At 45.8% G+C, this 27,997-nt stretch overlaps 1 protein-coding gene across 1 annotated transcript; it reads right to left on the bottom strand.

The window, feature by feature from the left end:
• Positions 1-9,156: 9,156 nt before the first annotated feature.
• On the bottom strand, positions 9,157-26,003 carry LOC136519016 (uncharacterized). The gene is made up of 12 exons (XM_066512687.1): positions 25,697-26,003; positions 25,482-25,565; positions 23,694-23,775; positions 23,112-23,179; positions 22,676-22,777; positions 22,053-22,142; positions 16,708-16,782; positions 16,594-16,626; positions 13,256-13,330; positions 9,874-9,924; positions 9,552-9,644; positions 9,157-9,456 (listed from the first exon to the last, which is right to left on the bottom strand). The coding sequence occupies exons 1-11, from the start codon at positions 25,814-25,816 to the stop codon at positions 9,570-9,572; spliced, it is 855 nt and encodes a 284-aa protein (XP_066368784.1). The 5' UTR covers positions 25,817-26,003; the 3' UTR covers positions 9,157-9,456; positions 9,552-9,569.
• Positions 26,004-27,997: the final 1,994 nt, after the last annotated feature.

Here is a 27,997-nt window from a genome sequence, read left to right as displayed (position 1 = left end):
AGCAAGTTTCACTGCTTAGTGGAGGGCTATCGCAAGCCAACCATTCTTCCACTAGGTCTTGGCTAATCTGCCGATGTGCAGTCAGGGCGAAGGTGTCGACGGCCTCCGCATCATGCGGTCCATCTGCTAGGATTTTGCCAAGGCGAAAACCTTTCATTGGTGTCATCTTAGAGACCAGCACATGAGCTTTTGGCAGATCATTCACCAATGCCTCAGTCACGTCCTCATCAGAACAAACACGGTGATAAAACCAATAGTTGCTCCAACTCGGCCATTTGTTCCGATAGGCGAGCATGATCTGCATAGTCCCTTTTGTCTTCTTGGGAACAAAATTATAAGACCCATAATGGGCCACCATCTCCTTCTTAGTCTATTTGTCCATGACCGTCTTTTTGTGAAAGTGCGTCTCATAATAGCGAGCAAATAAGTTCACACTTAGAGCACACCCTATCATCTTGAGCGCCATGGCAAAAACGCTCATCCACACAAAAGCATTGGGGGTCAAATGATGGATCTGCAGATTGAAGCATTGCAAGACCTAGCCAACAAAATCTTCACAAGGGAATCGCAGCCCAGCTTCAAAGAAATCATGAAATACAATCGCCTCATAAGGATCCATTAGGGCACCTCCTCGTGGCTAGGAGCATGGCACAAGCTACATAGCAAGGCCTTGAAAAGCCCGCTCTCAACATATTCATCAAGAACCGCCTCCATCATGCTAGAGCGGCCGATCCGATAAGTGGTAGGTTCAAGATCCGATTGACCCTTCATGGCGGCGGGTACCGAGCCTCCAGTCTCACCCACCTCCACAATCTAAACATCAGCATCAGTTTCTTCACCAGCATCAAGGTGAGAAGGACCCAGATGTTCTGATGCCACATCGATGTCATGACATTTGGCATGTGAGACGGCACCCTTTTGGACCTTCTTCGCAAGTGAGTGTGGGACTCCGAGCTAGAACCATCAGATGAGCTCCCGCTGGGTGAATTGTCGCTAGACGATGACTCACTTGACATCTATCCAAGCGAAATACATATGAAAAACAAGCAAAAGCAAAAATAGTAAAGAAGCGAAAAGAGCACAATAATAAAACAGTAAACATCAATGAAATGGACAAAAGTAAAACGAGCAACTCAGAGCGAAAACAAACCTACAAAGAAGAACGACAAAGACTGGAGTCCCGACGAGAACAAGCAACAAGCTAACTATTGACCGTCACTAACATCAATTATAAACCATCAACATAACCTGCATTTATATTTAATTCCATCACCAAACATAGGTATAGGGGTTTAAACTAACGAATTCCACGAGCTTTGGTAAATATTTGTATGTTGGAGGATTTATCCAAAAAACAGCTCATAGGACCACTGTCGTACACTCCAAACAAGCAAACCAACGACAACAAATGATTCAACCCGCGAAAACTACTAAAGACAACTCCAGAATGTTCCAGAGGACACCATGCCAATGCTTGGGCTAAATGGGCCATGAAAGTGGGCCGGTCGGCCTGCCACGGAGCCTGCTCGCCCTCCGCCGCCTTGTACTCCTTCCTACGAACTACACCATTCATTTTAAGGGGTTTTAGGTCGGTTTATCCGACGGTGGTCGAGGGAGTTGACGTGGATCGATGATGTGGTGATTCCTTGCCCCCTACCCCACCTACAGGCCACCCGGCCCCCTAGGCCCACCTATCAGCCCCTCCTTCAAATGTTGGTTCTCCACCACCACCTAGGTTGCATCTACATAGTACTTTAAGTCGGTTTGATCTAAGGGCTCATGATGGATGCTCTGGCCTATATAAACAGCCATGTACCCCCCCTCCCTAAGGCCATCCTGAAACCCTAATTCATATTCTCCTTGTTAGGATCAGACCTAGCTATCAAGAGAAGATTAGTCCTCCATAGGATCTCATCTTATAAATAGAAATAGTGAGATAGAGAGTGAGGGAAGAGGTTGGAGGAGGTGCCGTCCTATTGGTGCTCTCTCTACGGCTTGTACCTTGGTGGATCCAAGTTCTATCTGAGCTTGCCTCTAAGATTTCTCTAGTAATCAACTTTAGATTTAAGTAAGCATCTTGTTTATATTGTGCATCAGGTTTGCGACTCTTTTGAGTGTTTTATTCTCTACATAGGGGGAGTAAAGTATTAATCATAAGTGTAAGCATGGTGCTTAGACTTAGGTTAATCGTGAATGCACCCTGCATTCTAGATCGGTGGTAGCTCGCGAGAGTGACTCTTATAGCCTCATTGAATCCTTTGTAGTCTACCTCCCGTCTATAAGATAAGTAGGACCCAGTTGCAAAGGAAAGCATCCTCTACTGGTGTCTTTTCCTAGTAATGTCCCCAGTTGAACAATAGAAGACATAGCTTACCCAAGTTAGAATTAGAGAACCTTAGTTATCCTCTCGACACTCCTATTCATCCTAACCTTGTTGCTACCCCTAGTTAATCTCACACGTTTCCCTGTGGATACGATACTTGGAATACTTTCGGGTGAAAGCTATAACGGTATCCGTGCACTTGCGGATTTATCTATGTAGGTTAATTTATACCAACAAGCTTTCTAGCACTGTTGCTAGGGACACAGTTGCTGAATTAACTACAAGCCTAGCTTAACCTTTTATCTTTTATTTTAATTTTTCTTTTAGCATGGATTCCACTCCTATCTATCAATATGTTAAACCTACGAGTGCAAGCCTAAAGCCACCAGAATCCTCAGACCCTATCATAACACCTAGTTATGAGCTATGCCTGTATTTTATAAAACTGATTCGGGGTAAATCCTTCTCGGGAGAAGGCAATAAAAACCCATACTCACACCTACAAGAGTTTGAATAGATCTGTGCATGCTTGTGTATCGCTGGCATGTCTGATAAGACCTTAAGATGGAAGTTGTTTCTGTTCACTTTGACGGGAAGAGCTAAACATTGGTACAGTCAAACCACAGGAAGTATGCAAGAAGATTGGAAAACGTTATGCTCTAAATTTTATTGACATTTCTTTCCCATCTCTAAAGTGGTTAGCCTTTGAAAAGAGGTTCTAAATTTTAGACAACTAGAAGAAGAATCTCTTGGTACATCGTGGGATCGTTTTAACGAACTCATCATCACTAGCCCGGACCTTACCATTCAAGACCCTATACTTCTTTAGCATTTTTACATGGGTCTTAGCAAGGATTCCAGGGAATCTCTTGATGCAGCCACAAGAGGAGCTTTCCTTCATTTATCTGCTAGTGAAGCAAGGGCTATGCTTGATAGAATTAGTGAAAAAAAACTCCATACACTAGCATTCATAATGCACTCCTCAAAGAAGAGAAGGAATCCTCTCCCGAACAAGAAGAGAAAGTTTTGATAGCCAAATCACAACTACTCCGATCCCAAGATTTAGCTATCAATCTTGAACCATCAATACCCCAAAATCCTCCAAGAGAAGAAGGAATTCCACCTTTGAAAATCCCTATTGAAATTAAGGATGGCCTCTTTGGTGCTGATTTTGGGAGAACATTAAATTCTCATAAGAAGTCTTCGAGCGAATATAATTCAAATTCTCTCAAGAAGGGATCTCTTAGAAAGTGTCCTTATTTCCATGTAGGACATTGGGAAGAATTCAAGGATGGCATGTCTAGCGATGCCATAGAAGGAGAACCAAGCCATTTAGAAGCTACTCCTATCCTCTCCCCTTCTATGCCCACATTAGATGTCTTATCTGAACCCATCTCTCAACACATCCTTGACCCCGATGATCCCTCTTATGCTCTTTCTCCTAAGTCTTATGATGACCCTAGAAATCCATTAATACAACCGAAGTATAGGAGCCATGAAGACCACAAGGATGACCAAGAAGAGCAACGACAATGGTTGAAATATATTAAGAACACATATGTCGTTGCTAAAGAATGGATAGACAAGGATGAAGCCTTATGGGTAGAATCCAAACGGTGAGTTTAAATCAACCTCTTTAATAAACATAACTCATCCAAGTTTGGAGGAAGCCTTAAATAAGATCAACCCAAGAATCACCAATCCAAGGGAAATCTTGGACAATAAATGACCAATGAAAGTCATAGGCATGGAATGATGGAGATAATATTTTCACCTATGAACATTCATGAAGAAACACCCTTGGAGTTTGAAAAGAAAGATTACATTAGCGAGCATGGAAGCTACTTCATTAACACCACATCAAATCCATGCTCACATGAGAAATCTCCTAAATCAATTGGTCTCTCTAACATTGCCACACATGAGATCTTCAATCCCCTCGTGCTTCCTGTACATAAAGACTTTAAAAGGGTGGTTGTAGATGCATATGTTTATCATAAATATTGCAAATCTCGTTGGCATGAATCTTGAGATAGGTATACAAAGGTTGGTGTTGGAGGGAAAACCACTTCACCAATTTGGAACACAATTCAAAGGTTTCCCAAGGACGAGCTTCTGTCCTAAAACAAGCACTTTCGGAAGATAATATGAGTTTTCACCTTCTGTTGTGATACCTTTGTGAAATGAGCATAGAATATAATTATGAAAATATTCCTTTGGGTATTTTTGTCACTAACCATTCTAGGTTTGAAACAAAAAGAATGAAGGATGACGACGCAAGGTATGTCCAACCAATTATCATGCAACATTGAATCACATTCACACATGAGAGTTCTATCATCCAAACATGATTCTGCTTTGCAAAATTCAAGTGTGGGGGGTGAACTTCTCTGAAAAAATCTTATGCCATGTTGCTAATTCATCTTGGTTGTCTCTACCTTTAAGTCATGCTCAATTTGCTAGATAACAATCATGCCCTTTCATCTCCACTTAAATAAATCTCTATAATACTTTTATGCCACCTTTGTTTACTATAGTATGTTCAAGGTTAGAAGTATAGTCATACATCTCATGAATTAAGCAAGGTGCTTAGTTTAGGAGTGTTGATCTTACTTTCAAAGGCTTATTAAATTAAGTGTGGTGCTTAGGTTAAAATGCTTTTCTAGATTAAAATAGACAAGGTGTCTAGTTTGATTTTTGAACTATATTAGATACTGGTCATTTTGTTGAACTAACCTCATGTAGGAAACTCTTAATTCAATATTGGTAAGTCACGAGATGAATTCAAATTGGAAATAAAGCAAGGCACATGACGAACCTCAATAACTTTGCACAAGAAGACACAGCTCATTCATCATAGATGTAAGAACTACATACCTCATTCAACATGGATGAAAGAACTTGTTTACACCAAAATTTGGAAAGAACACGGGAACTCGAAGCTTCTAGGATTGTGTCATTAAGGAATCAATTAGATGTGAATCGGTATCAGCTGATTTAGATGCGACGTCAAAATTGGCTATTTTATAGATGACGTCAGCAGACGACGTCAATGGGCTATGCTTGAATGGCGTCAGAAAGATGTGTCGGACTTTACAAATAAGAAACATTAGGGTCCAAGTTGTTATTAAGTTAGAAAGTTTTCTTTTATTCTAAGAATTATAATGAGTCGTATTTTAGTAGGATTCATATTTAGGTTCCGGGTATAAATATTAGACCCTAGTTATTGTACAAAGGGACAAACACTTAATCAATACAATCTTTTCATCTTTCGCCATCGCATTAGGAGTAGGAGTACTGTAGACTTTGACAAGTTCTTCAGCAAACAGGGCTATATCGACTGATCGACCTCCAGCTTGGTTGTGAGTACCATCATGACTTATATTGTGCTTGTAAAGCTACATCAGCTGATTGATCTTTTATGAGTCATAATATAAGTTAGTTATCGATCTGTATCGTAGTTTGTAAGGCTACATCAGCTGATTGTTCTCTTACAAATCATAATATAGATCAAAGTTATCGATCTTGTGTTAAATAACTTATTATTTAATACAATATCACCGGTTATCGAATCTGCTAAGATTAGTAAGATTTTCCTTGCTGTTTTTTGGTTGATTCACTAGTTATTGATCTTGTTATAATTAATGTTTTATTAATTATAACAAAATCATCCGATTGAGATAGAGATAGATCAGCATCATATCATCTTAATTGGTCGTCCTTTGATCCGATCACGCTTTAAATCTTATAATTGATGGCTTAATTCCGCTAGATCGGCTGTTTTATCTCCATTTCAATCAAACATAGTATGCATCCAAAGACATGTTTTAATCTTGAATAAACTCACTAGTTAATGAGATCTAATCTAATGACCCTACCATAGCTGCATCGATCTGGTCGAACCTCACTAGTAAGACTTTAGATTAGAATTTATTGATTAGTGGTCTTGTTCATGACGTGGATTGATGATGTGGTGATTCCTTGCCCCCTACCCCACCTGTAGGCCGCTCGGTCCCATATGCCCACCTGTCAAACCCTCCTTCGAATGTCGGTTCTCCACCGCCACCTAGGTTGCATCTACGCCGTCCTTTAAGTCGGTTTGATCAAGGGCTCATGATGGACTCTTCGGCCTATATAAACAGCCCTGTACCCCCCTAATTCATATTCTCCTTGTCACGATCAGAGCCAGCTATCAAGAGAAGATTAATCCTCCATACGATCTAGTCTTATAAATAGAAATAGTGAGATAGAGAGTGAGGGAAGAGGTTGGAGGAGGTACTAGCCTATTGATGCTCTCTCTACGATGTATACCTTGGCAGATCCAAGTTCTATCTGAGCTTACCTCTGAGATTTCTCTAGTAATCAACTTCAGATTCAAGTACGCATCTTGTTTATATTGTTCATCAGGTTTGCGACTCTTTTGAGTGCTTTATTCTCTACATAAGGGGAGTAAAGTATTAATCATAAGTGTAAGCGTGATGCTTAGACTTAGGTTAATTGTGGATGCACCCTGCATTTCGGATCGGTGGTAGCTCGCGAGGGTGACTCTTATAGCCTCGTTGAATCCTTTGTAGTCCACCTCTCGTCTGTAGAATAAGTAGGACCTAGTTGCAAAGGAAAGCATCCTCTGCTGGTGTCTTTCCCTAGTAATGTCCCCAATTGAATAGTAGAAGACATAGCTTACCCAAGTTAGAATTAGAGAACCTTAGTTATCCTCTCTATGCTCCTATTCATCCTAACCTTGTTGCTACCATTAGTTAAGTTAGACCATAGTTAATCTCACACATTTTCCTGTGGATACGATACTTGGAATACTTCTGGGTGAAAGCTACAACGGTATCTATGTGCTTGCGGATTTATCTGTGTGGGTTAATTTGTACCAACACTAACACACTTGAAGAAGGGAATAGCATAAAGGAAAAGCTCTTTTTCTCGAGCGGGAAGCAAAGGATATAGGAATGCGCATAGCTCTCCGGACCCAGGGCGGGTCTTATATAGGCAATGCGGCATGCGCCCCTAGGAACTGACGCGACGGTTCGCTCAACCTTCGTGGCGGTTCATTTTTGGAGAAACAGTAGGCGAGGCACGGGAACCATAATAACGGAAAAGGCCTAAAAATAAGAATTAACATAGCAATAAATACAAAAGTCGATCAGCACAGGCACATCGCACGCCTAAGACCTCCACCGTTTGCCCGGGACAGCGTATGAGCCCCACGATGTGTTACCAGCAAAACAAAATGAGGCATCCACGAGAAGACTAGGGAGCCCTTCGCGGGATGCCGAGGGGCTAATGTTGGGGGCAAGCCCCACTTATGGGCACCCCGTGGGGTTCATTTCACTGATCCAGACGCGTAGGGCAAGTGTGAAAGGGATCTCACGGAGGCGAAACAAGGGACGCTAAAGTCTGGCAGTGCCGGCCCGCCATCGCGCCCGTCTTTTCACTTGAGGGAAATGTTAGGAACGGCGAGGCAGGAAGAGAAGGGGATCGTGTCTTCACTGACCATTTCGATGAGGCAAAATGAAGGGGGCGCCAGCCGCGGTCCGGTTAGCACCTTTTCGCTATTGCGAGGAGGGGCGCGCTAGGCCGACCTGGCGAGGCCAGGGGCGCATAGCTGGGAATAAACTATTTGTTTAGGCGAATAGGTGGTAATGTTTCATCAGTTCTTTGTTTCAGGTTCCGTCTCCGGCGAGCCAGTCATCTTCATGCGGCCGACAGCTCCTGCCTGCCTGGGACCCGCATGGTCGGTTGGGAGGGCGACAAGAGGCGAAGTTGGTCGACGCCCCTCAGGTCGGCAGTACCTGGGGAAGGCAGGGACTCCGGATGGCGAACCAGCCCACGGCAGTAGGAAATATTCCCCAAATACGGGGTGGTTGTAAGGGCATTCTCGTCCAGTGAAAAGCTTCCGAGCGTGTATAAATAGCCCGTCCGTAGAGGGTGTAAATGAAGGGAACAAGTTCAATAGAATCTCGATTCGTGTTTTCGCACGAGTCTTGTTTCCGCCACCTTTCGTGTTTGATTTCGCTTGAGCGGCAACCGGTGTCCGAAGGCTTAGTCCTGGAACAAACACATGTAATCCTCACGAGTGATCTTACAGTTAATCGTGCATGGAGCACCTCCCTTGTCTCCTGATGATGCTCCGAGCACAAACAAATATTGAACCATAAATAATTGACATATTTTAGTGTAGTATCTTAAAAAATTGGCTTGTACTCCCTCCATCTTAAAATAAATACACACATAAATTTTCTTAAGTTTAACTATAAAAATAGAAAATATTATTAACATTTATATCTCTAAATAAATTTATCAGAAAAACATATTCCTTACTTAATCTAATGATACTTATTATATATCATAAATAATAGCAAATTTTTTTATACGTTTGGTCAAACGTCGAATATTTTGACTTATCAAAAAACAAGATGATAGAGGGAGTAAGTTGATTTTTTGCAAATTTTTCTCATATATATATTGGTTGACTTTATCCGAACTTCTAGATGAACATCTAATGGCTTACAACGATTACCAAAGAAAAAGCTACTCTTTTTTATCGATTGATCGAAAATCTAGAGCGTTCTCCAGCACAGCTAAGAATCGAAAGTCGAAAACCTAAATAATAGCACATGGGTGTATATTCCAAAGAAAGCAATGAAGTTAACGAAGCTCGGAAGTTATAAAGACGGAATCAGCAGGGAACTAGAAGTCTGGTACTTTGGTGCGTGGTTTCCCGTGATTATGCATGTGCCAGTACATAGACTAAACAGCACGTAAACATAGGTTCAGTGGAATTAGCGGGTACATCAAAATTTATACTAGGTTACAAGTCCACATTGTCAAAAGCCAGCCATAGTGTTTTCATTTATTACGTGCTGCATTCCCATATCACAAAACGAAGCCACAAAATCAAAGCATGGCCTAGGTTCCTAAGTAGTAGCAACTACTAGCATTTTACGCAAGCTTACAAATTAAATAAAAAGCACTTCCTGCAAGCAAAAGGCTGCAGCTCTTTACATGTTTACTTGAAATGAAAACCCTTTACAATATTCCGATTGGGCATCAAATCTTGATAGATAGATGTTACACGCTCGGTACCAGAGAATAATTAGCTGGCAGATTTGATGGAGGACGTCCTGCAAATGAGCACACTAGAATAGTTAGTCTGATTTATGCCAAATTTTTCAAGGTTAAAAGAGAAATTGTACGCACGGCACAAGGATCTTCAAACCTGTTTATCTTATCAGAGTTAATCAGCATCTTTCAACAGCATGTCGATGGTGTCCTTGCCACAATTCCCAGATTCTATTGCCAGTTGCAATCCCTGAAATGTAAATTAGCATCCATTGTAACAACTTGCAGGCTAGTTAAACGGCATCTTTGTTGTTAACTTTCATCAATGTAAATAACTAAATATAAGATGGAGAGGTTCCAAAGATATTTGAAGCAAGCATTTTCAATGCCACCAATATTTGAAGCATGCTTTGCTACTTATAGGAAGGAGTGCAAATCAATCTAAAGGCTGCTGCTCCATAAAATAGGTTTTAACTAACCTGTATGAACCTTTGATCTGCAAAACGCTTTGTAGTCACTTTGTGGCCTTCCTGTACAGTTCAAAAAATAAAGTTAAGTGAAATGAACAGACAACCAACAAATCTGCAGGAAAAAAAACGCAAAACAGCAGCTTAGAGCCGTAGATGACCAAGAAAAAATAAAAGAACAGAGTAAGAAAGTGGGCTGGCCCAGCACAACAGGCAGCCCGTCCCTCCCCACTTCCCTCGATCACTGCTCTGCACCCTCAGATCCACAGCCGCCCACAACCCATCCAGATCGAGCGATTGGTGAGCAGGAGATGGCAGAAATAAAGCCAGTAGAAGCAAAATTCTAACAGGAGACGGAAGAGTTGGCCAGCAGCAGAATCGAGGGAGAGATGGCGGATCAACAATATTTAGGCATGATTAAGTACGAAACTCTAAAAAAGATATGCAGATGGGGGGGGGGGGGGGGGGGGGGATTTTTTTTTAACCTTTTTTAAAAACAAATTCCAAATCTAACACCGTTGCTTTTTTATTTTCAAATCAAACACTTTTGGCCGCGCGCAAAGTCTGTGACGCGGCCAAAACATACTGCCGCGCCGCATGCATCGGCGCGGCACGATCTGCCATGTCGGACAAGAATTTTTTTTATTTTTAACACTTTTTGTAAACTAATTTTAAATCTAACGGTGTTTAAATTTTTTTCCCAAAACTAACACTTTTGGCCACGCCTATTTCCCTGGTGCGGCGAAATGCCTGTGTCGCGCCATGCATGGTGGCGCGGCGAGAGGGATGACGTGGCGACGACCGGAGCGCTGACGTGGCAGGGTCTGCTACGCCACCGATCTTGGCGCGGCAGGAGAGGCCAGGAGAAGTCGACACCTAGGAGGCCAGAAGAGGACGACGCAACGTCTACACTCCAGAGACTGCACACGCTCCTCATGAGTGCCCCATGGCTGGGTCCACGTGTCAGATCCCGTGTACGTGTCGCCATAAAGAAAGACACAGCGTTCGGTCAGATTCCCTAGTGACCATAAATAAGGGGGTGTTTGGTTCCACGGACTAAATTTTAGTCCCTGTCACATCGGATGTTTGACACTAATTTAGAGTATTAAATATATACTAATTACAAAACTAACTGCACAGATTAAGACTAATTTCCGAGACGAATCTATTAAACCTAATTAGTCCATGATTTGACAATATGATGCTACAGTAAATATATGCTAATGATGGATTAATTAGGCTTAATAGATTCATCTTGTAAATTAGTCTCCATCTATATAATTAGTTTTATAATTAACTCATGTTTAGTCCTAATTAACATCTGATGTGACAGGGACTAAACTTTAGTCTTTGGAACCAAACACCCCCTCAAATAACATAGACCACGACGCCTGCTCAACCATGTGGCCATAGCTGCTAGCGCTTGTTGTAGCTCTGACGAGACGACGCCTCCCTCGTGAATCGTGATGGTGGTCATCCGTGTACACACAGAGACGCTCGCTCGTGATGCACATGACCTAACCATCTATGTCCATCTCGTATGTGAGCACGAACGATCACTACTCATATATAGTTGCTCCTCCTGTGATCCTGTCCTCAACTGTTCATAATATAATATAATATGTCCACTGCTCCTCCAACGAGGGCTCATCAGTGCTTGTGTATTGTTATATTATTGAGCTTCCTAGGGCAGAGTTGAGTCTAGTTCACCACCTGAAAGTTCGATAAGATATACAACTTTATAGTTTGATTTTTCTATTTGAGGTCATTAAGATGCTAAACAATCATATAAAGTTTTAGCAGTATATTAATTATGTACTTGAGCCTAACTCCTCATAAAAATCTTTTCTGATGCGTGTCACACATGCTTGACCATTAGTTAAAGAGAAAAGTACCCTTTTTTAGGTACAAGAAAATATGATAGAGAGAATACGGTTACACTAAGCGATAAAAGGAATATGTTAAGGTCATAGTTTAATTTCTAAATTTATTAGATCTCGCCAATTTTACAATTAACGATGTCTATTGTTGCGTAACTTTTTTTCATCATCTTTGCATAAAACTTTTATGTGAAGCGATGACGAAAGTGTACTGAGATAGTAATAGTGTGTGACTAAACTATCTACCATCAGCCTAACAAATCAATCATCTTCATCCGTTTTTTTGGTAGTACTTGAATTCCCGAGTCAACTTTCGATTAGTAATCAGTCACATCGCGCGCCGCGCGCCGAAGATAATGACCTCAAATGCAAAACTCAAAACTATAAATTTGTAGACCCCGTCGAGGGCTATAACTTTCATATAGAAAGTATCTCAATTTGACGTCAAATAAGAAAGATATGATTTTTCCAAGACAACAAACGCTTTACGCGATTAATACGATGCTAAAACTTTATAATATTATTTTTTAAGCATCTTAATGATCTCAAATACAAAAACCAAAAAACTATAAATTTGTACATCCCACCGAGAGCTATAATTTTCATATAGAAAATATCTCCATTTGACACCATATAAGAAAAATATGATTTTTCCAAGACGACAAGTGCATTTACGCGATTAATTTGATGCTGAAACTTTATATTATTTTTCTTGAGCATCTTAATGATCTCAAATGCAAAAACTCAAAACTACAAATTTGTAGATCCCATCTAGGGCTACAACTTTCATAGAGAAAGTATCTCCATTTGACACCATGTAAGAACGATATGATTTTTCCAAGACGACAAGTGCTTGTACGCGATTAATATACTACTGAAATTTTATTTAATTTTTTTGAGCATCTTAACGACCTCAAATGGAAAAAAAAAACTCAAAACTAGAAAGTTGTAGATCTCATCGAGAGCTATAAATTTCATATAAAGATCATCTTCATCCAAGATCGTATAAAAAAGATACAATTTTTCTAAGGATGCGCCTTGCCGCGCCAGTCTGGATGGCCTGGCGCTACAGTGCTGCCGCGCCAACGGCAGTGGTGCAGCAATGATTTCCACGTGGAAATCGTTATCCGACGTGGCAGATCACGCCACACCGATGCATGTGGCGCAACAGCGTGTTTTGGCCACGCACACGGACTTTGTCGTGGCCAAAAGTGTTAGATTTTAAAAATAAAAAGCAATGTGTTAGATTTAGAATTTGTTTTAGAAAAATGTTAAAAAACGGGGGGGGAGGGGGGGGGGTCATGGCCCTTTCGGCCAGAACTAAGCTCTGTGGACCCTATACCTCTCCGACACTGAAGCGACACTTTAATAATCATGCCATAGATGTACAAAGGAAATACTACCTAGCTACATGATAACACACTGCAATTACCATTGCACAGAAAATATCTCAGAATATCAACTCAAGTGCAAAAGTGAAGGACTACAAAAGTCATAAGTGGAAATGCTCATACCAGGCGATCCGGAAGCTTTCCACCATTTTGCTCAATGAATTGGCAAAGGTACATCACACCAGCACATGAAAAGTCCTGTTGATAACAAGTATTCAGCCAAAATAAGAAAGATCACTAAGGAACCATATATAAAATGATGAGGATGCATCTTGTGCACTACGTGACCCACTGTAATGGCTTATGAAAGCATGCATGGACGATGGACCATTTGGAAACTTCCCAATAGAAAAGCATGGACCATGTGCATGTATTACAGTAATATATTTACACATGTTAAATCATAGCATCAATCCGCTTACCCTCAAAACACATGTTTTTTTTAATGTAATATACTTATAGTAATATATTTACACATGCTAGATCTTAGCATCAATCTGCCTAACACATTATGTTTTTTTTAGAATGACATTTTGTTAACTTCACTTCATTTCAGCAAAACCTATCTTTTCTAAGTGAACGCTCACCTGTTTAGCTTCCATCGAATCAATTTTCCCATCCTGCAGGAGTATTAAGGGAATTGTGTAAATAACTTGGTGACAACAATTATATACAGTGACCTGCAAATAAAGTACACTTACCAGACCACAAACCAATTCTTTGATGTTCTTAATTTCTGAACCAATATTCTCAAGCTTCAGACGTGCATCAGTAACCTGAACAGGTAAGTAGATATTTCAAAACCATATGAACAATGCACTTTTCAATTGATGCCAATAGGTCGCCTCAGTATTACACAGCTAGAAGTAAACAGAACTGTCTCAAATGGTGTGTTTATGAAGAATGTAGAATAACACCGCACACCCTAATCAGGGGGGTGGCCTTCATTATATAGCCTAATAGGCTAGGGTTACAATGTACATAGGCCAATGGGCCATACGCCCAATATGGGCTGTTATAATTACATTCTAACACCCCCCCTCAGTCTAAGCGGGAGTGTCACGAACACAAAGACTGGACCTAAAGTCAGTGAACAACTGTACAGGTAACCCTTTGGTCATAATGTCCGCAAACTGATGAGATGATGGAACATGGAGCACCCAAACCTGTCCCAAAGCAACCTTCTCACGAACGAAGTGAATATCTATCTCAATATGCTTCGTGCGACGATGATGAACTGGATTGGCGGTCATGTAGACAGCACTAACATTGTCGCAGTAGACGATCGTCGCCGAAGAGATGGGTGTGTGGAGCTCCTGAAGTAACTGACGAAGCCAACAAGTCTCAGCCACAGCGTGTGCAACAGCATGATACTCAGCCTCCGCACTCGAACGAGAGACCGTAGTCTGTCGTTTAGAGGACCAAGAGACTAAATTGTCGCCGAGGAAGACACAGTACCCTGAAGTGGAGCGCCGAGAGTCGGGACAGCCAGCCCAATCAGCATCGGAGTAGGCAGTCAAGCTTGTGATGCTGCCTGTGCCGATGTGAAGCCCGGTGGACAGGGTGCCTTTGACATACCGCAGGACACGCTTGAGCATCGCAAGATGAGGCTCTCGCGGGTCATGCATGAAGAGGCAAACCTGCTGAACTGCATAGGCAAGGTCCGGACGAGTCAGCGTGAGGTACTGTAGAGCACCGGCGAGGCTGCGGTACTGAGTGACATCCGCCACCGGAGCGCCGTCCATAGCTGAGAGCTTGGCCTGAGTGTCAACAGGAGTCGCCGTAGAGTGACACTCAGCCATGCCGGCGTGCTGGAGCAGGTCCACAGCGTACTGGCGCTGAGACAGGAAGAGGCCATCAGCAGAACGCGTCACAGAGATCCCGAGGAAGTGATGAAGATCCCCGAGATCTGTCATGGCGAACTCGGAGTGAAGAAGCTCGGTGAGGCATCGAAGAAGCGAGGTCGACGAGGCTGTCAGGACGATGTCGTCGACGTAAAGTAGCAAGTAGGCGATGTCAGATCCCACTGTGTAAACAAAGAGGGACGTATCGGAGGCCGAAGCTGTGAAGCCGGACTGCCGGATGAAGCCGGAGAACCGCTGGTGCCACGCCCTGGGCGCCTGCTTGAGTCCGTACAAGGACTTTTGCAGGAGGCAAACATGGTCGGGAGCTGCCGGGTCGACAAAGCCGGGCGGCTGCTGACAGTAGACCGTCTCGTTCAAATGGCCGTGGAGGAAGGCGTTCTTCACGTCCAGCTGATGGATCGGCCAGGAACGAGAGGCAGCGATGCTGAGGACGACCCGGATGGTGGCCGGTTTAACAACTGGACTGAACGTCTCATCGTAGTCGATGCCGTACTGCTGCGAGAACCCACGAACGACCCATCTGGCTTTATGACGAGCCAGAGAGCCATCAGCATGATACTTGTGCTTGAAGACCCACTTGCCGGTGATGACGTTGGCTCGAGGCGGTCGAGGAACGAGACGCCAGGTGCCATTGTCCATGAGCGCCTTGTATTCTTCAGCCATCGCCGCACGCCAATTCGCATCGGCGAGCGCGGCGTGAGAGTTGCCTGGCAATGGAGAAGCCAGACTGGAGGCCGCTGCGGTGAAGCCGTACCGCTGCATGGGCGGCGGCAGGGAACCCGTCTGGGAACGAGTCGCCCGCGCAGGAGGCTCCTGCGGTGCTAGAGCCTGGGGCAGCACTGCCTGCTGCAGTGGGGCCGAAGGTGCCGCTGGCGGCGGATGTGGAGCCGGTGGCGGAGGCTGTGGAGCCGGCGGCGGAGCTGAACGACGACTGTAGTGGATGCCGAACCGCTGCCGGGCAGGGGCAGGGGCGACAACACCTGCTGGCGGAGGAGGTGCTGGAGCCGCGGCCTGCCGAGGAGCCGAGGACAGCCGGTGAGCAGCGCCATGCCACAGGATGGCAGGGTCGAGTCCGACGGGATCGCCGGCATCGCCAGCGTCATCTGAGCCAGACGAGGCAGGCGCCACCGAGGTCCGCGATCCGGAAGCTTTCCACCATTTTGCTCAATGAATTGGCAAAGGTACATCACACCAGCACATGAAAAGTCCTGTTGATAACAAGTATTCAGCCAAATAAGAAAGATCACTAAGGAACCATATATAAAATGATGAGGATGCATCTTGTGCACTACGTGACCCACTGTAATGGCTTATGAAAGCATGCATGGACGATGGACCATTTGGAAACTTCCCAATAGAAAAGCATGGACCATGTGCATGTATTACAGTAATATATTTACACATGTTAAATCATAGCATCAATCCGCTTACCCTCAAAACACATGTTTTTTTTAATGTAATATACTTATAGTAATATATTTACACATGCTAGATCTTAGCATCAATCTGCCTAACACATTATGTTTTTTTTAGAATGACATTTTGTTAACTTCACTTCATTTCAGCAAAACCTATCTTTTCTAAGTGAACGCTCACCTGTTTAGCTTCCATCGAATCAATTTTCCCATCCTGCAGGAGTATTAAGGGAATTGTGTAAATAACTTGGTGACAACAATTATATACAGTGACCTGCAAATAAAGTACACTTACCAGACCACAAACCAATTCTTTGATGTTCTTAATTTCTGAACCAATATTCTCAAGCTTCAGACGTGCATCAGTAACCTGAACAGGTAAGTAGATATTTCAAAACCATATGAACAATGCACTTTTCAATTGATGCCAATAGGTCGCCTCAGTATTACACAGCTAGAAGTAAACAGAACTGTCTCAAATGGTGTGTTTATGAAGAATGTAGAATAACACCGCACACCCTAATCAGGGGGGTGGCCTTCATTATATAGCCTAATAGGCTAGGGTTACAATGTACACAGGCCAATGGGCCATACGCCCAATATGGGCTGTTATAATTACATTCTAACACCCTCCCTCAGTCTAAGCGGGAGTGTCACGAACACAAAGACTAGACCTAAAGTCAGTGAACAACTGTACAGGTAACCCTTTGGTCATAATGTCCGCGAACTGATGAGATGATGGAACATGGAGCACCCGAACCTGTCCCAAAGCAACCTTCTCACGGACGAAGTGAATATCTATCTCAATATGCTTCGTGCGACGATGATGAACTGGATTGGCGGTCATGTAGACAGCACTAACATTGTCGCAGTAGACGATCGTCGCCGAAGAGATGGGTGCGTGGAGCTCCTGAAGTAACTGACGAAGCCAACAAGTCTCAGCCACAGCGTGTGCAACAGCACGATACTCAGCCTCCGCACTCGAACGAGAGACCGTAGTCTGTCGTTTAGAGGACCAAGAGACTAAATTGTCGCCGAGGAAGACACAGTACCCTGAAGTGGAGCGCCGAGAGTCGGGACAGCCAGCCCAATCAGCATCGGAGTAGGCAGTCAAGCTTGTGATGCTGCCTGTGCCGATGTGAAGCCCGGTGGACAGGGTGCCTTTGACATACCGCAGGACACGCTTGAGCATCGCAAGATGAGGCTCTCGCGGGTCGTGCATGAAGAGGCAAACCTGCTGAACTGCATAGGCAAGGTCCGGACGAGTCAGCGTGAGGTACTGTAGAGCACCAGCGAGGCTGCGGTACTGAGTGACATCCGCCACCGGAGCGCCGTCCATAGCTGAGAGCTTGGCCTGAGTGTCAACAGGAGTCGCCGTAGAGTGACACTCAGCCATGCCGGCGTGCTGGAGCAGGTCCACAGCGTACTGGCGCTGAGACTAGGAAGAGGCCATCAGCAGAACGCGTGACAGAGATCCCGAGGAAGTGATGAAGATCCCGAGATCTGTCATGGCGAACTCGGAGTGAAGAAGCTCGGTGAGGCGTCGAAGAAGCGAGGTCGACGAGGCTGTCAGGACGATGTCGTCGACGTAAAGTAGCAAGTAGGCGATGTCAGATCCCACTGTGTAAACAAAGAGGGACGTATCGGAGGCCGAAGCTGTGAAGCCAGGACCGCCGGATGAAGCCGGAGAACCGCTAGGTGCCACGCCCTGGGCGCCTGCTTGAGTCCGTACTAAGGACTTTTGCAGGAGGCAAACATGGTCGGGAGCTGTCGGGTCGACGAAGCCGGGCAGGCTGCTGACAGTAGACCGTCTCGTTCAAATGGCCGTGGAGGAAGGCGTTCTTCACTGTCCAGCTGATGGATCGGCCAGGAACGAGAGGCGGCGATGCTGAGGACGACCCGGATGGTGGCCGGTTTGACAACCGGACTGAACGTCTCGTCGTAGTCGATGCCGTACTGCTGCGAGAACCCACGAACGACCCATCTGGCTTTATGACGAGCCAGAGAGCCATCAGCATGATACTTGTGCTTGAAGACCCACTTGCCGGTGATGACGTTGGCTCGAGGCGGTCGAGGAACGAGACGCCAGGTGCCATTGTCCATGAGCGCCTTGTATTCTTCAGCCATCGCCGCACGCCAATTCGCATCGGCGAGCGCGGCGCGAGAGTTGCCTGGCAACGGAGAAGCCAGACTGGAGGCCGCTGCGGTGAAGCCGTACCGCTGCATGGGCGGCGGTAGGGAACCCGTCTGGGAACGAGTCGCCCAGCGCAGGAGGCTCCTGCGGTGCTGGAGCCTGGGGCAGCACTGCCTGCTGCAGTGGGGCCGAAGGTGCCGCCGGCGGCGGATGTGGAGCCGGTGGCGGAGGCTGTGGAGCCGGCGGCGGAGCTGAACGACGACTGTAGTGGATGCCGAACCGCTGCCGGGCAGGGGCAGGGGCGACAACACCTGCTGGCGGAGGAGGTGCTGGAGCCGCGGCCTGCCGAGGAGCCGAGGGCAGCCGGTGAGCAGCGCCATGCCACAGGATGGCAGGGTCGAGTCCGACGGGATCGCCGGCATCGCCAGCGTCGTCTGAGCCAGACGAGGCAGGCGCCACCGAGGTCCGCGAGTGCCGAACGTCTGAGGTAGACGGGGCAGGCGCGGGAAGTAAGTCCTGTAACAAAAAATCAAGAGAATCCGGTCGAGGCTTGGAGGCCGCAAACGGAAAGTGAGTCTCATCAAAAACGACGTGTCGCGAGATGATGATCTTGCGAGTGGAGAGGTCGAAGACACCGGTAACCCTTCTGTGATGGAGGGTAACCGAGGAAGACACATGCCGTGGAGCGAGGAGACAATTTGTGGCGAGTCGTGGCACTAAGGTTGGGGTAGCATAGGCAGCCAAAAACCCTGAGGATGGAGTAGTCTGGCATCTTGTGGTGGAGGAGATGATATGGTATACCGTTATTTTTGGACGAGGATGGCCGCCGGTTCGTGAGGAACACAGCGGTGGAGAGAGCTTCGATCCAATAGGATGGAGGCATGGCGGCATGAATCAGAAGCGTGCGAACACCATTGTTCAGAGTCCGGAGCATGCGCTCAGCCTTGCCATTCTGAGCGGATGTGTAGGGGCACGAGGTGCGAAGGAGAATGCCGCGGCCAGCCAAGAAGGTGGCGGTGGCATTGTTGAGGAACTCGGTGCCATTATCTGCCTGAAAACAGCGGACAGCAAAACTGAACTGTGTGTGAGCGTAAGCAACAAATTGAACAATGTGTTCATGAACTTCAGATTTATGACGAAGAGGGAACGCCCAGCAATAATGTGTATAAGCATCAACTAACACAAGATAAAATTTATAACCAGAAATACTCGCAACTGGAGAGGTCCAAACATCACAATGAACAAGTTCAAAAGGTGTTGATGTACTAGAGACCGAACTAGCAAAAGGCAGCCTAGCATGTTTACCGAGCTGGCAAGCATGACAAATGCGGCGAGCTGCTTTATTACACTGGATAGCTGATAGCTTATTTAGAGTAGCGACGACGACAGGGGCAGGATGACCAAGGCGGGAGTGCCACAGCTCCGGGGAGACGACAGCGACGTGACAGCGAGGTGGCATGCGATGTGGAATGGTGTAGAGGTCCCCATGGCTATTGCACCGAAGGAGGACTGTCTTGGTCTTGAGATCCTTAACAGAAAAACCAGAGGCGTCAAACTCAATTGAACAATTATTGTCGCGAGTAAGCTGTCGAACAGATAACAGGTTACGGGTGAGTTGCGGAGCGACAAGAACATTATCAAGATGAAAGGAACGATCAGCTATTTGTAAGGAAGATGTGCCACGACTAAAGACAGGAATAGATTGCCCGTTACCAACCGTAATGGAGGACGGTAGTGACGGGAGACGGGAAAGAAGTATACCGTCGTTGGAGGACATGTGGGATGTCGCTCCGCTGTCCATGACCCAGGGGGAAGACCCCTGAACCGCCATCTGATTGAGGGAGGCAATCAGGCTAGTCGCGTCCCAGGAGCCGTACCCGTACCCTGGCGACGCGGTGGAGTACTGGGCCGGCGCGAAGGCAGTGTGCGCCTGCGGAGGGGGCGGCGGCGGTGGAGGAGGCGCGGATGGCGCGCCCCACTGCTGCTGCTGAGGAGGCCACTGCTGGACGGCCCAAGGGTTATAGCAGACCCAAGGACCGGCCGGCTGAGGAGCCTGACGTCCGCCTGGAGCGCCCTGGTGGGCGCCATGCTGCTGGTTGCGCCCGCCACCTCCGTTGTTGCCGTTGCCGCCACGCCCTCCTTTGCCCTTGCCCTCCTTTCCCTTGCCACCACCACCACGGTTGGATGGCGCGGGAGTGGGCCGGCAGGATGGCGAAGTGCAAGAGGAGGTGGAGGCGATGAGTGCTGATGCCGAAGCCTCCTTGCCCTCGGAGCTGAGGCGAAGCTCCTTGACGCGGAGCATGTTGGTGGCAGCCTTGAAGTCCGGGAGCAACGACGTGTTGGCGATGATGTCGGCGGTGGTGGCGAAGCGAGGATTGATGCCGCGCAGGAGGTTGAGCACAAGCTGCGCGGGAGAGATGGTGTGACCAACCTCCCGCAGGGCGTCAGCAGTATGCTTCATCTGCTGGGCGTAGGCATCGACCGAGAGATCACCCTGTAGCATGCTGTGGAACTCCTGCCCGAGGACAACAGCGTGAGGCTCCTTGTTCGCCTAGAACAGGGCCTCGATGGAGACGTACAGGGCACGCGCGTCTTGATCAAGCTCCATGGCGAGGTCGAGGACGGTGTCGTCGCAGGAGCCGTACATCCAGCCACGGATGCAAGCGTCGGGCTGAGACCACGTGGGGTCAGCCGGGCGCGCAGCCTCCGTGCCATCGATGTGGCCGAGCAGCCCGTACTTGGCGCAGAGGGCGGTGAAGAACGCCTTCCACTTGGAGTAATTGGGGCGCTCGAGGCTGAGGGCGATCGAGACGTGCTGCTTGACGTTGACGGCAGCATAGGCGGCGTAGAAGGCAGGGGCGATGCCGTCCCCCATGGCGCCGGAGGTTCCGGAGCCGAGAACACCGGAGGTAGCAGAGGAAGTCGTCGAGGACGTCATGACGAAGTCGACGCGCGCGGCCTGTTCGCTAGAAGCAGGGGCGCGGGTGGGCAGCGGCCTATGCGGCGGCAGAGGTGGCGGCCTGTAGGTGCGTCGCGCGGCTGAAGGCAGCAGCGAGCGGCGCGGCCTGAGCGACGCGATGAATCGCGCGCGGAGGCGGCAGCGGCTGGAGCGGGCTAGCGCGGCAGCGGCTGGAGGGGCGCGCGGGGCAGAGGCGGCGGCAGCCCTGTGGTGCGGTGGCGCGTGCCCTCGAGGAAGGGCACACGGGCAGCGGAAAAGGAAAGGGGAAAGCCCGGGATCAGGCCCCCAGAACTCGTGATACCATGTAGAATAACACCGCACACCCTAATCAAGGGGGGTGGCCTTCATTATATAGCCTAATAGGCTAGGGTTACAATGTACACAGGCCAATGGGCCATACGCCCAATATGGGCTGTTATAATTACATTCTAACAAAGAAGCTAGTACAGATTAAAACTATTGAATTCATGAACTTTCAAGAAGTGAAAGCATGTTGATGCAACATGCAGATCCATATGAAGGTGTGTCATATTAAGGGAAAAGGTACATCATCTCTTATTTGTCCAGATAGAGCCTTTTGCTGATCCAATTTATCATCCAACTTTTCAATGCGCTGTGTCAAATGCCTTTTAGCAGCCTGTATAAACAAGAGCAATGATTAAGTATTTGAGAGCACATAGGTTGTATAACAAACTAATAAAGAGAAACAACATGGCATTCAGACCATATGGCAGAAATACACAATGAACAACTTCCAAGATAAATTCAAGAACATAGATTTCAATGATGTGATCAAATATCAGTTCAAACACATGGTAACAGATTTCCGGTGCAAATGGCCAAAGAAAAAAGAAAGACTAGCCAGGGCAAAGTTTACACAATTCTTACTCTTCTAATAACAAATACTTAAATAAAGTACATTCACCTGTTGTCTTCAACAGCTTACCTTCTGTTATAATACCTAATCAGTTAGATTAACTAAGCATAAGAATTTTATGCTAGAGACATGAGTACTGGCCTATTACAATCATTTAAAAGAATAGTTATTAAACTCAAAATTCTACCATAGTAGTATCAAATCAGAGAACGACAAACTAGCAGTCATAGTGGACACAGTATGGAGTTGAAAGCATAGTTCCTGTGATAAACTAGAAAAGAATAAGTACTTACAGCAAGAGAACTTTGGACTTGCTCCAAATGTTTAGTCATGCTTGAAACAGCATTTGCCATGTTGCGCTTGGTGACATACATTAGGTCGGCAAACGAGATCCCCTTGGCATGAACAGTAAAAATGAATTGTTTATTAAGAAATTTTATGCGCTTCTGGATATTAGATGATAGAAGACCAACTCAAGAATAACAAGTACAAGTTAATGCCTTTGATAATAAAACCTAAAAAATCACTAAATAATATCTGCCTTTTCAGAATAGTAAGAACCATACTTAAATTAGATTAAGTTCTTTGTAAAAATAATAGGTTATACAACAAAATGATCAGAATGTAGGAGAAAGCAGTCAGATCCTACAATTTCGGCAGTTAAACTGTCAAAGAAATTGCTAACAACCAAGAAAACATAGAAGCATTGATAAAAGGGAGAAAACATACTTTCCACCACATATAACCATAACCCAGTGCTCCTACAGTCGCTGCAGGTACTATCAGGCCTGATACTCCTGAAAAGAGATTAAATCAATGTTATGGTGTACATGGTGCATCACCAAGCATATAGGCTAATATGCTTCAACAACAACAACATAGCCTTTCAGTCCCAAGCAAGTTGGGGTAGGTTAGAGTTGAAACCCACCAAGAGCCCCAAGTCACGGTTCAGGCACTTCAATAGCTGCTTTCCAAGTACTCCTATTCAAACATAGATCTCTAGGTATATCCCAAGCTTTCAAATCTCTTTTTATTGCCTCCTCTACTTCTCATCATATTATTAGCTTGGCTTAGGACTCCACAATGCACTGGTGCCTCTGGAGGTCTCCTTTGGACATGGCCAAACCACCTCAACCGATGTTGGACAAGCTTTTCTTCAATTGGTGCTACCTCTAGGCGATCACGTATATAGGCTAATATGCTTAAAACAAAAATAATGATAGCATCAATCTATTCTTAGTCAAAATAAGAATACTCTGGAATTGTCATTTTCACTCCCATATTTCCAAATTCAAGGCAAGCAAGACAAACCTGATTGTCCAGAACCTCCATTGAGAACAGTTATTGGACGTGAAGAAGCAAGTTGCCTGACCTCCATGGTTAGGCGACGCACCTAAAGGGAATGCAGTTTCCATTTGACATGAGAAAACTGAATGAAGATGACGACTAAAGACAATGAACGATGACAAAGGAAATAAAAAAAGAAAACGACAATTGTAGTTGTTCAAGGAGTATATTTATAGTTAGATATATAATAACAATTGAACAGCACATGTAGAATACTGAAACAGCATATAATTGTAAGGAGTTGATCAACCTCATTAATCAGTATCATATACTGGTATCTTAGTGGATTATAGCCACATCATGTCAGGGCCTGTCATGCACTGCAACTGAGGCTTGTGAACAGTATCCGCATGGCGATAGGAGTGGGTCAACACCAAGGATTGAGTATGGTTCATCAATATCAAGCAAGTAGTCTATTTCTCTCAAGTCATCAACGGTCGTTTCTTTTTCCCCAGGGATCAGGCCAATGCTTAGATATTTGAGATCATATCAATCAGAAAGTTTAGTTACTTACTTAAGACTGATATTATATATACTAGGGATTTTAGGCCCCAGACATCAAGCAAGAAAATAGTATAACCAAGTCAACCCAGTCTACAGTCTAATCCCTCTTCTAGACTACTACCTCCTTATTAGGTCTCTGCCCAGCCCTATGTTGTGTAGTGTATACCCCTACTTCACAATGATCAGAGAATCAATGCAGAACTAATGCACACTTCCAGAGGTGATAAGGATTCTTATAATTACAAGTGTTTGCACTGCATCAGAACATGAAAACTAAACAACAATATTAATATCAGAAAAGCTATGAGCTAAGTTCCAACTATAACAAAACAGGCAAAATATGTACCTTTCAAATGTTATTTTGAATTGATCTTACTTCAGGATATTATACCTCCAGTAAAATACAACAAAGCCTTTTAGTTCTTGGCAAGCTGGGTTAGGCAACAATTCTGAACAGAATGCTGGGCTATAACTAACCACACCCTTCCTCCCACCTTCTAGAGTCAAAAAAAAATTTGCAGACGAGAGAGTTCACTGAATTTACGAAATGTGGAAGTAACAATCCCAATATTATAGCAGCACTGTACACTACTGGGACCCTCGATGAGTACAGATATAAGGATTTGTTTCTATGGTCATGGTACTTGTTCGAGACAAGCATGTACTTGCAAAAGAACAATATTAGAAGAGAAGTACACAAGTGCAGTGGTAGATTGATATAGAACTGTGGGGTCTCTTTTGATATTAGACAATAAATTAATGAGCACAAAGAACTTGGCAAACATTATATACATGATCAAAAGCCTCAACTTGACACTTTGCAATTGGCACTGCACCAAAATTGGATCAACCACTAGAATAACACAAAACAGTCTCAGCATAGCAAAGTATGTGGCCAGTTTTTTGATCTAGCATATTTGTTCTCCCTGATATTTTGCTCTCCCTTTTTTGTAAAGAAGAGGGTACCTCTAAGGATAACATTGCCATTGGACCATCGGAACACAGCATCAACAGCAAAACAATCAATATGAGCATAACATCCAATCACATACACCAATCCGCATGCATGATGTAATCTACTTTTGAAATTGAGTGTTGAAAGAAGCCAGTGCACTGAACAAATGGAAATACGGGAATATTACTCTATGTCCATGCTGAAACTGAATTATTCTTAGGCAGTAGTAGGCACTAAGGTATTTGCACAGCGAACTAGTCATGTGAAGAGCAGTGCAGGGACATCACACGCACCTGCGAGGTAAGCGCCTCGTTGAGATCGGCTTCCCCGTCTCCCCCTCCTCCGTCCTTCCCCTTGTTCCCCTTGTCTAGTATCTCCTGCAATCCCACACGTCATGGATCATCAGAACCAGAGCATGAGCATCTGGATCTCCACGCTCCCTCACTGGCAAGGAGCCGCGGGATCACAGGCGCAGGAGCGCAGCACGCGGCCAGGATACGCGACGCACCTGGAGCTCGCCGAGGATCTCGGCGAGGCGGCCGTTGCGGAGGACGACGGAGCCGGCGACGCCGGCTCCGACGAGGACCACGACCCGGGTGAGGCCCATGCCCGCCTGCACCAGCGCCATGGCTGCGCGCCGGCCGCGTAAAAGGGAGGTAGCGGCGGAGGAAACCCTAGCTCAAGGCCCGTCGAGGTGCGGCCGTGGAAGGCGTTGAGCTGGTCTGGTGGAGGGCGACGGGAGGAGGTAGAGAGAGAAAGAGAAGGGTAGGGTGGGGCCTAGATGGCGGCGGGACAAAAGTCGGTCGGCACGCCACGCGCGTGACCGCTGCACGCCTGCGCTATGCGAGTCTGCGGAGGGTAAGGAACACGACACCGTGCGTGTTTTGAGATGAGGTGTTGGCCTTCTTTGTCAGTGACAAATTGTCACTATATCAGTCACTCTTTTTAGGTTAAAGCTGGATTTCTTTCGCCCGTTTTTTATCCTAAATCAAATATTTGTATCTTTGTCCATCTATTTTTTAAAAAGTTATAAAATAATGATAAAATATTTATGTTTTTAGATTCACTACGAGAAATATTTTCATAATCTATAATTCATATGTTTGAAACTATAAGAATTTTTTGAAACAGATGGTCAAAGATACAAATGTTTGACTCAGGACAAAGATAATGTGACATCTAATAAAAAACGGAGGGAGTAGCTATTTAGCTCCATAAAAAACTTGAGGACAAAAAATCTTACTATTTGGAGACTACTTGGCCACACCTTGGTCTACAACGTCATAGGCGACGTATTGCTTGAGCGAGGTTGCATCCTACTTGGAGGTCATCACCACGCTCCTGTACCCCAAGGGTCGCATGCGGTTGCCCACCGCCACGTATGCTCCAATGCCATGTTGCAGGGAAGGGGCGCGCCGGAGGTGGCACGAAGGTAGAGTGCGGGGAGGAGACCAGCTGCAGTGCAAAGGAGGAAACTGGCGACGGTGAGCTGAGGAGTGCAAGGTAGTGCAAGGAAGATGAGCACTGTGCGGAGGATCGAGCTCAGCGACATTGTAGAGGAACGCGATGAGGAGGCACGGAGGATTGAGCTCGGCAGCGGCGCAGAGGAGTGGGAGGCAGACCAATGCCACAGAGGAGCTCAGTGTTGAGGAGGAGCACAAAGAGGAAGAATCGACACCATGATGACGAAAAGCTTGAGACGAACCATGATGGACAAAAGTCCCTTATACGTTGCATTCAAGAATCTCCGTGCGGTGATGGCAATCAACTCGAAAGCAGTGTGTTTAGGGACGGAAATTTGCTTTTTCACAAGAAATCAGGCATAGAAGCTACCCCAAACTGGGCCTTCGTATAGTATATGCTTTATTGTAATTAGTTTTTCTATAAGGGCTTCTCCATCGCTTCACCGTAGCGTACTGCCGCATACTTCAGCTTTGAAGTGAACATCCATGTCACAGGCATCAGTAGCCGTGCACGTTGTTAGAGAGGCCTACAGAGGACGCTATAGCTTCGTCTGACAAAAGCGGTAGACATAAAATGGAGAACAAGTTGTAGCGATGAAGCCCCTCCCTCCTTTGGGGCCACATTCATTCCCGTATTATTTCTATGAAGACCCTCATGGAATAATGCATTGATGCATGTTACCCTAAGTTAGACCTAGGAATCCGACGACTTGCAGCCTACGTTGGGAGTTTTGGAAATCCAAGCCCTTCATGCCTATATGGCATGTTGCTTTTGCCTCAAGCATACATTCATATTACCCTGCGTTTGTGAAGCCCTACGTTAAAGTATTGATAAGTTAGCTTTTATAAGAAGAGAAGCCTCTTTCACTATCAACTAAGGGTGCAAAAGGATCGGATACAGTCTAACACATACGAATACGAGTATGGATAGCTAAATTAAACCTTAGATTTAGATTCAGATATAGATATTTTGGATAAGATATGAATGGAGATTGTTGGGGTCATGACCCCAGGGTGTCTCAGGGCATCAATTAGTTCGCGGGCCGCATGGTCCGCAACACAGCAGCTAGCAAAGGCCCAAACGACCAAGGCCTAGCAAAAGCAGAGCGGAGTAGGCCAAGCGCTAAGGCCAAGGGCAATCATGATCCCTTCCTCCAAAATTAGGCCACGTGATGCTCAAATACACGACCTCTTCCCCGTCATGACCCCTGAGAGAGATAGGGAAAGGACGAGCCCCGTGCGACGTGCCCATTCTGATGAAGGCAAGCACACCGCACTGACCCCGCAAAGACTGATATGACAGCAGTCACCTCGGTCCGGTCAGACACCAACCCAGCGCCATACCG

This window comes from Miscanthus floridulus, chromosome 17 (genome assembly GCF_019320115.1).
Source record: "Miscanthus floridulus cultivar M001 chromosome 17, ASM1932011v1, whole genome shotgun sequence".
Taxonomy (NCBI): Eukaryota; Viridiplantae; Streptophyta; class Magnoliopsida; order Poales; family Poaceae; genus Miscanthus; species Miscanthus floridulus.
The sequence above is the reverse complement of the archived record's forward strand: the minus strand, read 5'-3'. Positions and strand labels throughout refer to the sequence as shown.